The sequence below is a fragment of the Solanum pennellii genome, chromosome 9, assembly GCF_001406875.1.
Source record: "Solanum pennellii chromosome 9, SPENNV200".
In the NCBI taxonomy this organism is placed as follows: domain Eukaryota; kingdom Viridiplantae; phylum Streptophyta; class Magnoliopsida; order Solanales; family Solanaceae; genus Solanum; species Solanum pennellii.
The window spans coordinates 71524838-71542326 of NC_028645.1; the positions used below are offsets into that span (position 1 = coordinate 71524838).

A 17489-nucleotide genomic window follows, 5' to 3' on the forward strand; every position below is an offset into this window, starting at 1 on the left:
TAAAATTTCACCTTTTTTCATCGTTGATTTTATCCACAATCTAGTATATGAAATATTTAATCGTCTTCCTCTATGTTTAGTAAAAATAATAACTCATGGGGAAAAAATGTGAGAAAAACATTTCTCATAATTAAATACAAACATCATTATCGCCAAAATACGAATCTATCTTTGCTTCATGAACTATGTCAATTTATTATAAACAAATCGTAAGAAAAAAGAATTTGTATTGTTATACGTGAAATCAATATGATAAGCCTTTCAATATAACAAAAAAAATTGAGGGCAAATTTAAAATACACCAACAATATAAACATAAAAAATTATTAGTGCTATGTGAACGAATGAGGATGGTTTTGAAAATAAATCAAAAGATAAGAAACTATTCTAGGCTATCATTACGTACATTTGTTTTCAATGGAAATTAAGTACTTAATAAGTCTTAATATGTTTTAATCATTAAAATCTAAAACAAAGTCTTAATATCATTAAGAGGTATTTGTCTATGGATAATATTCACTATCTATCCACAATCATTATAGCCACCATCACTAACCAGACCACCTCTAACATCCCACAACCATGCACCACTATCGTTGTCAACCATCATTACTATTGTCTACCACCAATCACCATCGTTGTTAACTATTACTGTCAATTGCCGTTAGACTTACCACTTTCATCATTATGATAATATATTCGTTGTCATCACCACAACTGTCTGTGTAGCTGCCGCCTCACTATCAACCTATCCATAAACTACGCCATGACAACTAATTATGTCACAAACTATCATCATACTTTTCTCAATCACCACCTTGATCACTATTATCAGCTACTATCATCACTATTGTACGTCAATCTCTACTATCAATCACCTACATCATCATAACTAGCATCATCGTGTCGCGTACTATCACAAACACATCAGAAATCACCATACATTCTTCAGCCACCACTAACTACTAACATCAACCAACTTCATCATTACAACCAACAACAACACTCCCAATCGCCATAATTATGATAGTCGCACAACACCAACCACCTTTATCATTGCAACTATACCATCATTACTAATCACTAACAATAATTATTACTATCACCATCACCATCACCATTAAAAATTATATTCATCATCACCAACAAGTAACAAGTATGTGTGTTGCATTTTTAATCAAATAATTTTTAAAAAATATTTATTTAATCTTTATTTGAATTATATATTCCTTAGATGCGAATGGATGAAACAAAGAAAAGAAAAAAAAAGATGCAATGGCCGGTGAGGATCTCAAAAACTCATCATCTATATATCTATATATATATATATATATATATATTACTTTAAAAGCATGAACTTCTAACTTAAATGTTAAATTACTATAATATCCCTAACTTAGGTTGTAATTTTTCAATGAGTTTTGATTTTTCCGATAAGTTGTGACTTTACTCAAAGTGTTGTGATTTTTCGATCATGAGTTGTGACTTTTTCAATAAGTTGTGACTTTTTGAAAGGGTTATAATTTTTCGGTAAGGTCATGGCTTTTCAGATAAGATACAAAAACATTTGTTCATATGAGTTGTAACTTTTCCGATAAATTGTGACTTTTCTCAAAGGGTTGTGATATTTCGATGAGTTGTGACTTTTCCAAAGAATTGTGATTTTTTCAATAAGTTGTGACTTTTTCAAAGGGTTGTAAATTCTGGGAAAAGTTATAACTTTCTGATAAAACACAAAAGCATTTGTTCATACTATCCTTTGTTTACTATAAATAGAGGGATTTTCTCTCATTTTTCAACCACAATTGTTTTTATTCTGTTGCTCTTCTTCTTCTTGTATTTTAAAATTTTTGTGTGATTTATTGTCGTTGAGTGATCTAAAAATTTAGTGAAATATGAGGTACAACTATTTTGATGAAGTAAATCGTTCTATCCTAAGAGGGTATATTCTAGAACATCAAGTATTTTAGAAAAATATTTTGATGATATCATAATTATTTTTTCTTAATATATACATTAGTATGTAATGTTCCAATATATAAAGTTAACATGATGTAGTCTAAATTCATATGTTTTTGTTGACAAATTCTCTCACAATTTTTTTTTCTTAATATATACATTAGTATGTAATGTTCCAATATATAAAGTTAACATGATGTAGTCTAAATTCATATGTGGATATATGCCTCTAAGTATTTTTTTTTCAAAATTTAGAGAATTGTCACGATTTATTTTTTTAATGCTCAAGACAAAAGAATGACTTTTTTTTATCAATGCTACTTATGTAATTCAGATTGTCAGAAAGTTTTCTTAAAAATAGTTAATATTATATAGACATTGTCTTTTTGTTTTACTTATTTAGTGTTTCATAATATTTAAGTATTTTAGACGAAGAAAAGTTCGTATAACTTGTATTAATGTCAGTTGAACTTTGTATTAGTTTAATTTTTATATACACAAAAAGTACCGTCTACAAGGTAATATTAGTGAGATACAACTAAATACATGATTGAACCTCATCAAATTAAAATAAATATAAACATTATTACGTTTAACTAATAAAAATTTCATTGACCATATTCATAGGTTCGCGTGAACAAGAGATATATATGATAATTCACATTGAACATCCCCAAAAAGAATCTGTAATATTATTTTATGCTAAAACTGTTATTCAAATCTTTGCTTAAATAAACATAAAAATTTTCATTGACAATCTTCATATGTTCTAGTGAATATATATATATATATATATATATATATATATATAAGATAATTCGCATTTAACATGCACAAAAAAAGTCTGCAATATTATTTTATACAAAATCTATTATTCAAATCTTTGCTTAAATAAACAATAGTATTTAGGCTTAAGTCATCTGCAACCCCTTAAAGTTGTCCACAGTTTAGGCACTTCAACTGATCTTGTTTCCTATTAGACACTCTAATTTTAAAAAATAAATACTTATTACACATTTTTCTCACACTTAGTCACAATAAAAGTTGTATTTATATACATGCACATGATGTGACAAACGAGCAAATCAAATAAAGCCATGTGGCATTCTAATTTAAAATAATTATAAATTTTAATTTTGAATAAAGACTTTTACTAAAGTATAAAAGAAAAATCATACATCTCTCACCCTACCCCGCATGGCCGCATCTCCACCCCAAACATCTTCCTTTCTTCTCTTTTCCTGACACTGACTACTGTCCACTATTGTTATTTATCGGAGCTTTAGAAGTGTTAGGGGAAAATCCCTAACTGTGACTATTGACCTAATTCTTTCTTATTTTCATTTAATTTGATAGTATTTTTTAAAAGACAAGTTCTTCCTTTGTTGATTTTGATTTGAAATTCTTTTGTTTCTGCTTTAATTTGTGGGAAAGCAGGGGCGTGGGTCGGGACGGTGTGTGTGGGCGAGGTGAAAAAGATGTGGATGGTGCTCTCTATTACATTTCGACAAAGAAAACGTTGATAATCATCTCCATTTTTCCTTTAAAAAATGTGAATGATTATCTTATTGTTTTTTGGCAAAAAAGATGATGAATGTAGTACTGCAAAATTAATAATACAATAATAAAAAAATTAAAAAGAAAAAAAGAAAGAAAATGACGGATATTTGTTTTTAAAAAAATGGTGAAGTGTTGTAATGATATAGTTGCAGACTTGAGAAGATAATGTGGTATTGAAAGAGAGGAAAGAGAAAGACTTTGTTAAAGGATTTTCTAAAAAAAAGAAAATTAAAAAAAAATTGATAAGGAAAAGAAAATAATGAAATATTTGATCTCACCCTCTCATCGAAGTGTGAATTAAACTTTTTGTGTCACAATACATAACATATCTAAGATCATATCCAACCCACCTCTATTTTACTCTCCATTCTCTATATTTGGAGAGTAAAATAGAGAATGGACATCCAACCCATCTCTATATCACTCTCTATTCTTCAAATTTAGAGAGGTAAATAGTAGTTCTCCAAATTTGGAGAACTTCTATTCACACTCTTGTTACGATCCAAAACGAGTCGTGAGTGACACCCACACTTAACTACCTAGGTGGGCGAATCAAGAAATCCATGCCCTAACATATACCAATAATTCAACTATGAAAAATAAAATTTATGCGGAAGCTCCAAAACTTATTAATGTATTATTTCCCTAAACCTGAAAGTCATCACATCAAGGACATCTAATCTCCAAATACTAAGTATAAGAATATTGAAAATACCAAAATAAGTAAATCAGATGATCCATGTCCGAAATCTAAGGACATCATGACATAAATGAGAGAATTCAACACGAGCTAGAAATAATAGTTCACCCTGAACTCTGATTTGCTGGAGACTGGCTGGAGCTGAGGGCGAGTCGAAGTCGATGGTACACTTTGCACTCCACAAAAGAATAACAAAGAAAATAGAAGTAGGGATCAGTACAAGGAACACGTACTGAGTAGGTATCAACGGCCAACCCAAAATAGAAATCAATATATATTGAATAATAGTATGAAATCAACTACAATACGCAACAGGTGGCAAGCAACAAACAACACGAACCAGTGACAGCAACACCATAGTAGACACATAATTGATCACAATATCAAGCACACCTATGAGGACTCATGTCTCCACACCATACTCATTTGAAAAATGGGTTCTTTGAGATTGAGTATATTAAGTTAATTCAAGATTCCTTTCTTTAAATGTTATCATGTCGGAACGTGACACTCCGATCCCATATATCGTGTTGGAACGTGACACTCCGATTCCATAATATTGTGTCGGTACGTGACACTCCAATCCAATAATATCATGTCGAGATATGACACTCCGATCCAATTATCTCATTAATTTATATATCAAGCCTTCTTTATTCAATGCGTCATTTTAATAGAGAGTGTTCAAGATTATAATTTTAACACTCTCAGAAATTTAGGTCAACCACACAACCAAGACATACAACCACACAATCAAGTACATAGGAAAATTCACAATATCACTCAATACATATCAATCGCTATTGACAGTTAATCTATCAGATAGAAATAAACCATAACCTACCTCCACCAAAGAATTGAAGTCAAGCAACTACTTCTCCAATGACTTTCCTTTCCTTATTGCCTCCGAACCTTTCCAATCTATCAAGTATATATATATACACAACTTGTAAGTTAACGAGTCTATAACCACTCATATTAGTCTATATTTAGCTTAGACCCAAAAACTCGCCTAATTATATAATCAATTTCTTAAAGTCCAAACCTAAGGGTAAGTCTTAATTCCTTCATTTAACATGACTTTAATGAAATTTAAATAACGTGATACACCTACTATTTAATTATCTATTTTCATACATCAAAATATAATTTATAATGCAAAAATAAAATATTAATACTAATGCTTAAAGCCACTATTGTGAAATCAGTGGCATCCAACCCGTGTATAACTATTCCAGACTACAATACCTAAGTCCCATAATGAATGAACAATACTCCCTCAGTTAATAACCACATCTAATCTCTTTTCTAAACCAACATAAAACTATTATATAATATATATTTGTCCTTCCCAATCAATTAAGTAACCATTATAATAATAATTCTCATTGGAAACAGTTATACAATCCAATACATCTAATTGCTAGCATTTATTGCATAGCACTACCTTTCAGTTTAACATTATAATAAAATTAATAACAATAGTGCGATCATCCAAGTTAAGTTTTAATTACCTGACGAGATAAGTGCTTCTTGACTGTTGCAGGTAAGGTTTCATTTGGCTAAATTCTTATTTCCCTTACAGAATATTTCTCTATAAATATTATATGACTAATTATAAGAGTGATAAAAGTAAACCCACTATTTATTTTACTATTATCTTTTTTAACCACCAACTAACTTAATTATAAAAACTACCCCACTAATTTCATAATTATAATTACGAATAATCCAAAACACTAATTTAAAATCTATCGAAAAGTATTTTATCAAAGAAAAAGTTCTAGTGCTCAAACCGACTGAATGAGTTGTTACAACTCTCTATTTTACTTTTTGACTATTTTATTATTATTTCTATTACTTTTCAATCAAAATATTATTTTACTTATAATTTCATTAATTAAATATCTAATATTCATGATTCTTTTTAAATGTAATATAATATTTTAAAAAATATATTATTTAATATATAGTACTTTAATCCGGAATTAATAGTAGTTTACTTTTTGTATTTTTCATTAATGATATAATTTGATTTTATTATTATTTTCACTATAAAGAATAAATACAATTAAAATGACAATATGAAAATTTTAGTTTAAAAATAAAACGCATAATATGATAATTTAAATACAACATAACAATACAATGCATAACATTGTAATTTAAACACAAGATAAAATACAATACATAACATAATAACTAATTCAGAAAGAAGCAAGAATCACGCCGAAAAGATGTTGAACGTGCATTCGGAGTTTTACAATCACGTTTTGCAAGTATTATAAGACCGTCACGTTTTTGAGAAAATGAAGTGCTATATGAATAATAACTACATGTATTATACTGCACAACATGATAATTGAGGATGAACATGATCTTAATTAATGCACCAATTCAAGATGTCGTAGAGGTTCCAACTCCTACGACTGAAATGGTGGTAGATGAAAATCTCTGATTTGAACAATTTTTAGCTATACATAAAAAAAAAGTAAGGACGATAATGCTTATTTTAAACTCCATACGCATTAATAGAGCATTTATAAAAGAAACATAACAGTTTCAAAAATTGAGTGCTTATGTAATTGTATTTCAATTTTATTAGAATTTGTTCATAGTTTGTATATTATAGTTTAGTTTCTTGAAATTTATGTTATTTAAAAACTTAAAATAAAATATTATTTTATATTAAATAAAAAATTTTAAAAACAAAATGTTATATCAAATGAAAAATGTATAAGGTAATTATTGGGAAAAGAAATAAGAAAATAAGAATGAAATAAAAATAATAATATAATATTGATGAGAGAGAAAAATATTACAGTAAAATAAAAAATTAAATTGGATTTGATTATTTGAAAAAATAGAAAACTCTCTATATTTAAAAAATAAAATAGAGAATAAAATTGAAGATGGTCTAACTAATTCATATTCCGATACGTGAAGGACAACTTGGCGGAGCCTAGTATTTCCCATAACATATATTCTCAAAAAACTAGTTCATCTAAAAGAAGAGGAGTTGGTAAATGTAACGTGGGACATTGGCGTCTTCCACTTGTCCTCTGCTCTGCCGTCTGCCTATCAAAAACTGGTGTTTCATTCTCCGTCACCACAAAGCTTTCACACAATTCAGTGAAATGTAAGTCCCAATTATCCGCTAACATGAAGACTTGAGTTTGGATGTAATTTTTGTTGTTTTCTCTGTTTGTTTGGTGATTAGGGAAGGGGGATTGAAGCCGATGGATGCAGAGCAACTGCGAGAGTATGGTCACAAGATGGTAGATTTCATTGCTGATTACTACAAAAACATTGAGAATTTCCCCGTTCTCAGTCAAGTCCAGGTTTCTCATAAATCCTCAATACTTAATTTTGCTGGCTTTTAACCTAGACATATTTTTGAAGACCTATTCAAAATGAAATTGATTAAGCTCACTCTTTTTGTATGCTTACTAAAGCCGTGAGGGCTAAAATGCCGAAAATAACATAAATGGTGCCATGTCCAAGTCATAATTCATTGCAGAAATACAAAATAACCCCAAATCTGGTGATACAAGTTATTAACTGATAAAGAATAAATACAATTGTTTCTCAAAAGTTAAGTACATCCTGGTGTGAACAAAAAAACAGCAGAGAAAGAATAAAAGAGTCTCCAAGGAGAAACCACTGGTTGCTGGTGGCAGGTATACGGTGGAATAAGTCGAGGTTTGCGAATGCTGGACCGGACACCACGGTTATCAAAATAAAAAAATAAATAAAATCTTGAGATCAACTTCCTTGGCATCCTCTTGTGCTGCACGGGTACTTGGATTGGTATCTGCATGCACAGTGCTGAAGTGTAGTGTGAGTCAACATGAACCTAGAAGGTATCATCACGAGCCCCAACTAAATAGTGGTGAAGATTCGTATCAAAAATTCACTTTCATAAACCTGTGTAATATATGAAATGAATTAAAACTCAAAACGAGGGTCTACTTGTTTCACATGCATGTCTACTAATCCTAGTTGGTCACCAGATGAAAGACCATTGTTCAACATAAAGCTTCGTTTAGCTGTTAGTAACTAGACCTCATTTATTGATTGTTTCCACGCCTTGTCTTTGCACAGCCTGGTTATCTCCGTAAGCTTTTGCCTGAAACCGCACCTGCTCATTCTGAGACATTGCAAGCCGTTCTTGAAGGTGAAATATCTAGTTTTCACTCTATTTTCTGTTTTTCCTTTTTTTTTGTTTGTTTTAATTTATTTATCAACGATTTTCTTCTTTCCTCACCTCCTTGTGCTGTCAAAATGGATATATTGGTTAAATATTCAATTTTTGGATATTTTCGTTTAGAATATTTGTTTCTTCGACTTCTTGCATCATCTTAACAATGAATGAATAAGACATTGATGAGCAGGATGCTAATGCGTGTAATTTGGATCCTGATGCATTTGATCCAGATGTTGAAACAAAAATATTACCAGGGGTGACCCACTGGCAGAGCCCAGATTACTTTGCATATTTTCCTTCAAATAGTAGTGTGGCTGGATTTTTGGGGGAAATGCTCAGTGCCGGGATTAACATGGTGGGCTTTAGTTGGATAACTTCTCCAGCAGCGACAGAACTTGAAATGATCGTTCTGGATTGGCTTGCTAAAGCACTTAAGTTGCCTGATGAATTCCTTTCAACAGGTAACATAACGGTTTGACATTAGCTTCTTTTTCTTCTAAAAAGCTGCATGGCTTTTGTCTTCCAATCCAGCAATCAAAAATGGTTGAATCATAGATTTCTGTGAAAAATTTGTCAGTTCGAATCCTTATTGCGACAAAGTAAAAATTTGAAATTAGAGGCAACTTGTTCTCTTGAAGCTCACTTAATCTTGAGTTTTGGTTAAAAGTTGTGTACTAAATATTGTGCAAGTTAAGCAAAAAGTCGGGAGAGAGAAGATAGAACCATATGTTTATAAGCTGATTGAAAGATTGAAGATCACTTAAATATGTCCACTGTATATCCTTTCCAAGAGATATCTTTTCTAAGGTCAACCAGGGAGCTGATTGGCCACAAATTGCCTTTCAGGTCAAGGAGGTGGAGTGATACAGGGAACAGCAAGTGAAGCTGTTCTAGTTGTGATTTTAGCTGCTAGGGATAAGGTTCTGAGAAGAGTCGGAAAAGATGCAATCAGCAAACTTGTGGTCTATTGTTCTGATCAAACTCATTCTTCTTTACAGAAAGCTTGCCAGGTATATGCCGAAATTGATTGAAGTTGTGTGTGATTGTTGATTTACTTGACAAAAACGGTGACAAAACCAAAGTAGAGGATATTCATGTTCCGTACACCAATATTTAGCTACATCGAACATATGAATAAGGGGTTTTTCTGCAGAAGAAGTTTCTTTTCTAACCCATGGAATTCGTCTCTGAAATATAGTTCTCTTTCTTTCTTGTGGCAGATCGGAGGAATTTATCCTGAGAACTTTCGGGTGCTGAAAGCAGACCCATCCAGGGATTATGCTCTTTCTCCTGATACACTTTCAGAAGCTGTATCACATGACATGGCCACTGGTTTAATACCTTTCTTCTTTTGTGCTACTGTAAGGGAATAGAAAAAGAAGGCACCATGTTCATCTTGCCAAACCGTATCTTTCAATGTATTAGCAAGAGAACTATTTTTTGGTTTTACTTTTTAGGTCTCTCTCATTTCGGGTAAGATATTGCATAGTCCTTAGGTCTCTCTCATTGACAAGATAAGTTACTGCTAATTCCTGTTCTAGAAAGATTAAGTAGATCATTAATTTAGTATGTCATATTGTGATTACTGTACCTTGTTAGGATACAAGTGTCTTGAACTCAAAATCCAAGTTTGAGACTTTTTAAGGTTGTCCTAACCTTTTAGTATTTTTCTTTTACGTTAAATGCATACTTTGTATTCATTTTTTCCTATGAGATATTTATATTGGCTTGTCTAGTTGGCATATAAATGATTTGTTGTATTAACAACATCTAATAAGGACCTTCACCATTGTATACAAAAAGTAAAACTTATCTAGGTGTTCCATGCACAAGTATTCTTTTGATTTGTTAATGTATCAGTAAATGTAAGCACTCTGAATCGCTTAAATGTGAGACATCACATGTATAAAATGGGCTCCAGTATATTAGTTTAAAGCTTTAGATGCAAATTGTTGGTAATCAGTGTTTGTTGTAAGTTTGGTATATAATGAAATGGATGCCACCTTCCGATTTTTTCTCACATCTCGTTTGCTTACTTTTGACGTGTAATTTCCTTGCTGTCATTCTAAATTGCTTAAGCAATCTTTTGCAATTCATGCACAGATTGGTACAACATCTTCAACTGCTGTGGATCCTTTGCTCGAACTGGGAAAGATTGCCAAGGTAAAACCTGGTGAGGTGTTTGGACATCATGCAGGGAGTATCTGTTGGGGGATGATTTTTTAAAACTTATAGACTAAGAAAGGAAGTATGGCCATTGCTAAAAATTAAATTTAGTGCTGGGCACTTGGTTTGTTCAGTCAGCTTGGTTTTATTCGTTCATAGTTTTCAGTTTTTAGATGGCAAACTGAGAAACTCATTTTTTTCATTTGGTTTGTTTTGTTAGTTTTTCAGTGTTGCAATTTTGTCACTTTAGCTTTAAATTTTTTCCTTTGCTCTCTTATTATACTTTTGTGGACCAAAAGAATTTATATATAATTGAATTCTAATAGATCCCTTAGTATACATTTAGTTGTTAATTGCACCATTCTTCATATTTCACATATACATTTCAACTTACGTACTCCCAAATGTATAATTATAACTTTGTTTATCATAACTGTTGTTCTCTGCTTTGAATCGAACAAAAAACTAAAGTTTTAAGGCTGGGAAGTTTCTCTCTCTCCTAAATTTGTCTTCCTGGTTTAGACTGCATATAACTCACCTCCAGTTCAAATATTAACGTAAATTTTTACAGGTCTGAATATTTTGATGCTCCAGGGTGAAACTAGATTACTGCTTTTAAGTTGTAACTATGAAACAACAATGCCAAGTGTCCAAGAAATTAAATATCGCTACTTTCCCTTTATTGTGATTGATAGACTTCTTTCATGAACCTGTATATATTGCTCACCACTAACTCAAGTATTCACAATCTTCACTTCAAGATCCAACACTTGGGTAAAACCATAAATCATAGACAGCTGGGTTTTAGCCTCACTGATGTCAAGCACAAACCATAAAAGTGATGCCCAAAGCAACATAAAGACTTATAGCCTGTAATTTTTTGTGGACTAAGATTATGGAAGAATCATCATATAGACTTATACTCCTCTATATCCCACTCCTGTAAGCCATTTAATGAACCTTCCGGTTCTGGAACTCAGTACCTTAAGCATCAATCCTCTTTAATCTGATGTCTTGTTATCATTAGCAGTATACCTTGTTATCTTCTTTGATTTCCTTGTTTAATGAGTCCATATATCCACTGTCAAGTCCATATAGAACAAGGCTAAGTCACATGCCTATTTACAGAGTAATAGCATATGGTTTCATGTGGATGCGGCCTATGCTGGAAGTGCATGTATCTGTCCAGAATACCGGGGCTATATGAATGGTGTCGAAGAAGCTGATTCGTTCAACATGAATGCACATAAGTGGTTTCTGACAAACTTTGACTGTTCCGCTCTCTGGGTCAAGGTACAGGGTTATTTTCTGGTGTTATTCTATAAAATAGATAAAATTGCCTGCAATCAACTACTACACGAGGACCACGGTGCATGTTATCTTAAGTGATACTGGAACGGCTTCTCTAGATGGCCAGATTTTCTTAGAGTTGCTGCTTTGATAACTCATCTTCTTAGTTCATTTACTGGACGCTTGCTTTACCAGACACAAGAGCTGACATGAATTTATATTGTTTGGAAAACTGGAATTTATGGCATTTGCATCTGAACAGGACCGGAGTGCACTCATCCAGTCACTGTCAACAAATCCTGAGTATCTCAAAAACAAAGTAAGTATCCTTGGTTCAATGCTTGTACTTTGACATTTTCAGTTTTCGGTAGTAGTATAAATACTCTCTCCGCCCATTTTATGTGGCATCCTTTGACTTGGCACGATGTTTAAGAAAAAAAGGAAGACTTTTGGAACTCGTGTGGTTGAAAATCATTTCATCAAGGTTACAAGGGGTATTTTAAAGTTAAATTGTTTCTAATTATAGTAAGGCGACATTCTCTTTGGGATGGACTAAAAAGGGGTGCCCCATAAAACTGGACGGAGGGAGTAATTGTCTTATCGTGGAACATAATATTATCCCACACTCTAATACAGATAAACTAGGGCTTATTTCTTGTTTATTTCAAAATATGAACATGGAAATTGTATTTTTTCTTGATAATCGAGAAATCCCCGAGGGTCAGTGATGCACAGTTCGAACTCGGTGGATTATGGGTCTGTCCTTTACCCCTATCCACTTAAATACCAGGTTTTTGTCTTCGACAAGGTTCGAATCTGTGACACATGCATAACCACACATCATACGATGCGCTCCTACCACTAGATAAAATCCCGAAAATGACATGACTATTAAATTTATGAAATGTAATCACACATAGGTTACTTTTAGTTTCCCCTACTGATAATGATCCATTCTTGTGTAGTTTGGTGGGAGTTGAGTAGCAACTCCCTTTTACCCTTCCTTGCGAAGATTCTTCAAACTCTATCTCCGTTTTCTTTAGATCAGTCTTTTCTGTGTATATCATTGTCTTGACTGAAAGAGTATTATCTGCATGCTCTGTAACTTAATTTTGTTTTGTGAACTAGTTATCTTGTGCTTTTGAGGCATCCACTCTATCTGTTCTAAAGCATCTGATAGCCAAACTTCTGATGAAAATGGCTTCTATTGCATGAAATAAATTATTGAATTTCAATATGTAACGTCTTCCTTTTGGAGGCATTTTCAAAAGTTCTAAGGTTAACTTTATAGCTTGTTGAATTTTCTAAGGTTATCAATAGTTTGATCATCCATTTGCTTGAGAAAAATTTCGGCTCACCCTATAGTAATACCCTTGATACTCCAGGCCTCTCAAGAAAACTTGGTTGTGGATTACAAAGATTGGCAAATTCCTCTTGGACGCAGGTTCAGGTATGCCATTAATGTCATATAAAGTTAGCTAGCTGCATGTTGAATTGTGGGCCGTCCCAGATAAAAATTTAAATTTGTACAGAGGAGACACATTTATTTAATTACTTTAGGTTGGAAACAGTGCTACACACTGTTCAAGTGATAAATATCTTACAGCAAAATGACAAATATAGAACACTGGATAGTGAAAAAGAGCATCTATGATCTAGTGAGCTCTTAAATGTTACTGCTCCAGGTTTGAATGAATTACTCCTACTCGGCTACTATGACGACACATGAAAGCTAGCCTGTCATGCAGGTTTATGAAATATCTTGGTCTTAAAAATAACATGTTACAGCTTAATGATTCACAAGCTAAACTTCTTCAAGATTTAAAATATTTTCATAAACTCAACATCATTTCAATATTTTTTGGTAGCATTCTCAAAGAACTCTGTTTTAGAAAGTTCGGATGAAGTTATTGCATCATTCAGGTGCAGTTTCCTTGTATCTAACTTGGTTTATTAACTAGATCACTGAAGCTGTGGATGGTATTGAGACTCTATGGGCTGGAAAAGCTTCAAGCTTACATAAGAAACCATATAGAACTAGCAAAGCTATTTGAGGAACTTGTTGCTCAAGACAAGAGGTTTGAGGTAAAAACTTCATATCAAAGTAACCTATGTGGAATGCTTGACCAAGTCAAGTAGGATCATTACAGACATTGGCCGAAATCTACCTTTTAGAAAGGCTCAAATCCCCTTGTTTCTATGAAAAGCTCCCAATATCTCTTCTAATTAACAAATCTGTCCTCTGAGAAGTTTATTAACTGCAGATTGTCACCCCTCGGAAGTTCTCATTGGTTTGTTTTCGCCTACTTCCACCCCCAAGTAATGAAGATTATGCCAACAAACTGAACCATGACCTGCTAGATTCTGTCAACTCAACTGGGAAACTGTTTATTTCTCACACGGTATGTTTGAATTAAGCGAATTTCCCAAGAAACTTGTCTTTTACTCAGAATTGGGGATTCAATCGATTGCTTCAGTAATTTAACAAACAGCTTACTTTCAACGAATTATGCAGCTTCTTTCAGATAGATACATACTACGCTTTGCAGTAGGGGCTCCACTGACAGAAGAGAGGCACATCGTTGGAGCTTGGAAAGTTTTACAAGATGAGGCTGCTACATTGTTAAGTAAATGTTAATATTAATCCATTATTTCACGTCATTATTAATTGACCACATTATTGAAATGCAATTTATTTTGTCTTGTTCTCATTGATACTTTTATTACAGTACTTTACTTTGATTGACTTTTCTGTTCTACTTACGGAAGCTTAGAATACTGCTAGGTTTTTTTGCTTTTCTGCGACAATTGGAAACTTGTCTACCTCTACATGTTATCATTGATCACATGATGTAACTCAACTGAACTCGGAAGATCTTTAATTCTGATAGTTGACTGAAAGAATCATCATTGCCTTTAATAATCTCATTGTGATCCATTTATATGTCAAAATTTAGACCTCTAGTACTACCTGATTGTTTCTTTCACCCCACTTATCTTATTATCTTGCTGCTGTTACTGCCTGTTATTACTGTTTCTGTTTCATCTCTCCTTGAGCTGAGGGTCTATCGGAAATAGACCCTCATATACTCTACCTTCCCCAGACTCCATGTGTGGGGATCATATTGGGTATGTTGGCGTTGGTGTTGCTCTAACTGATATCATACTAGAGAGGGGAAGAATACCTCGTCTACTAAGTTGGATAGAGTTATACTGCCAAGACTCGAGGATGCAATAAGATTTCACTTGTGCAATTGTATGAGATTAGGACCATCATCAAGAGTAGAAGATCAAGACACATTGAGAAGAGATAAGTGCACACTGCATATTTAATTAATTTTGATCAATTGTACTCTGAAACTTCATTTGCTTGTATTTGTGGTCAGTAGCAAGAGTGGAAAACACATATAGTGCAGTTATAAATATAGAAAAAAGAGGTATATTGCTTAAAACTTGTTGCTCTACATGACTGTGTGGGTGATGTGAAATTATAGAATAAAAGCCCAGCAAAAAATAGTTTGTAAATATTTTTTAGAGTTTTTTGCCAAAAACATTCTTTAACTATACTCCAAACTTTAACTACATCCTTAAAGTATCATCATTCTTACCATAAAACATCCTTCAAGTATTTTAAAGTAAGCAATTTTCATCCTTCTACTTGAATATCTCGTAAAACTATCCGAAATATCCAACAAAAATTAAGTCGTCCCTTCCTAATTATTATTCTTAGATATGCTAAGAATATTATCGTGAACTTTTTCGTAATTGAGTTAAGAATTATGCAAAAATTTTAATTTGACCGTTTTTTTAATTCATTTTTTATGCAATTTTAATTACAAATATTATTAGTTTAAATATGTTTCTTCTCAATTGAATATGCGAGAAGCGACATGTGCTGGAGACTTCCGCTTCTAATAATATAAAATGAAACTCAAATACAAGACAATCAATATTTTGATCACTTCAATATTAGATTGACGTAAAAATCTATTAAATTATTTAGTTAAGAAAAAGATAAAAATAATTAATCTCCAACTTCATTCGGTTACAAAAAAGGCAAATTATGTATGCGCGCATCTTCCAATTATTTTTAGTTTTCATAAGCAATAATGTCTAAAAAAATTTATATTTTTCAAGAACTTCTTGTAGCAAGTAATGAAATTATGCAGAATAATTTTTGTTGATAGTCACGTTAACTGTTCATGTTTTCGTAAAATATATTAGTTTTTTTGACAATATCTAACAAAAGGATGAAAGTTGTTCATTTATAAATACTTAAAGGATGTTTTCTGTTAAAAATGATATTTTAAGAATATAGTTTAAGTTTAGAGTACAATTAAAGAACGTTTTCTGCTACAAATAATCCTTTAAAGATGTAGTTTAAATTTTGAGTATATCTTTAACCAAAAACTCATATTTTCTATCATGAAATTGATCCTGTGGGCCACATATACTGGAAACATTCATTACCTTTGGTCATATAATAGCTTGAGTATTGAAATTGTTTTTTGCTTCGTTATGAATTATTAAAAAAATATTTATTTTCCTTTTAACAAATATTTTCTCTCCTACATCATCAATTTTGTCTTGCTATTGAAACAAAACTTGCATTCATATCTATTTTGTCATGTTGTAGATTGTACGATGTACACTTCTATAACTAAAAAATCATGGTGGGGCACTTTATTTAGATTTTCAAAAACTATTTCATGTGTTTCACTTTGAAATAAATTTAAATCTATGATGTTTAAATTTCTATGCGACTAAAATTTAGATAGCTTTGTTTAAAATCCAATAAAAATGGCTATATCATATATACCATAATTTCATGTTTGATCCAAGTTAAAATAAAAGTTATTGAACTTAAGTTATATGTAGCTAACAAAGTGCAAGCAAAAATTATTAAAAAAGTCTCAGTTTTTATGTTTGATCTTCAATCACATAAGATAAGATTGTATATTTAAAATTATTTCAAAAGTGAAAATTATATATAGTTTACACATTGTAAATATTATTTAAATGATAATTCAATAATTAAATATTTTTGTAACTTTAGGAGTTGCTTTATAGAACGTATTGAAAAAAATAAAAATACATGTATTAGTTTTATGTATATTACTAACACTAGTACCATAATTGATACACTTTTTTACCTATATATAACTAATGTATGCATTCTATTTGATATTAAGGTATACATAACTAACTAATATATGAAAATTCATGGTATTCGTAATGCATAGAATCATAATGCTTGTATTAGTATATGAATAGAGACACGATTTTCCCTCAAAAAGTTTTCCACGTCTTTTCTATGATATATATGGAGAGTATTTTTGTAAATACTTTTTTAATTTTAGCATGTTATTTTTAATATACTAATGAAACTACGCATAAGAAATAATTTCTAACATAATTAAAAACTTTACCAATACAACATTTTAACACTAATTTTAATTTCTAACATAATTAAAAACTTTACCAATACAACATTTTAACACTAATTTTATAGGGGAAACTAAGTAAATACCGCGTAAAAGCAGAATAAATACAAATATATGCTCATTTACATTTACCCCGCTAAATAACTACACTACATCCACTACC

The 17489-nt window shown here is 31.6% G+C and overlaps 1 protein-coding gene across 1 annotated transcript; it reads left to right on the top strand.

The window, feature by feature from the left end:
- The first annotated feature begins 7202 nt into the window (after positions 1-7202).
- On the top strand, positions 7203-14786 carry LOC107031654 (tyrosine decarboxylase 1). Its single transcript, XM_015233096.2, has 13 exons — positions 7203-7358; positions 7440-7560; positions 8324-8396; positions 8657-8887; positions 9273-9436; positions 9647-9787; positions 10530-10589; positions 11721-11885; positions 12145-12201; positions 13268-13332; positions 13844-13967; positions 14147-14284; positions 14398-14786. Coding segments are annotated over exons 1-13 (1464 nt in total). The 5' UTR covers positions 7203-7356; the 3' UTR covers positions 14521-14786.
- The last annotated feature ends 2703 nt before the right edge of the window (positions 14787-17489 follow it).

Coding starts and splice junctions, on each gene's coding strand:
- LOC107031654 (XM_015233096.2), top strand. Junction 9,788..10,529: donor CTTTCTTCTTTTGTGCTACT/GTAAGGGAATAG, acceptor ATTCATGCACAG/ATTGGTACAACATCTTCAAC. Junction 13,333..13,843: donor CCTCTTGGACGCAGGTTCAG/GTATGCCATTAA, acceptor TTTATTAACTAG/ATCACTGAAGCTGTGGATGG.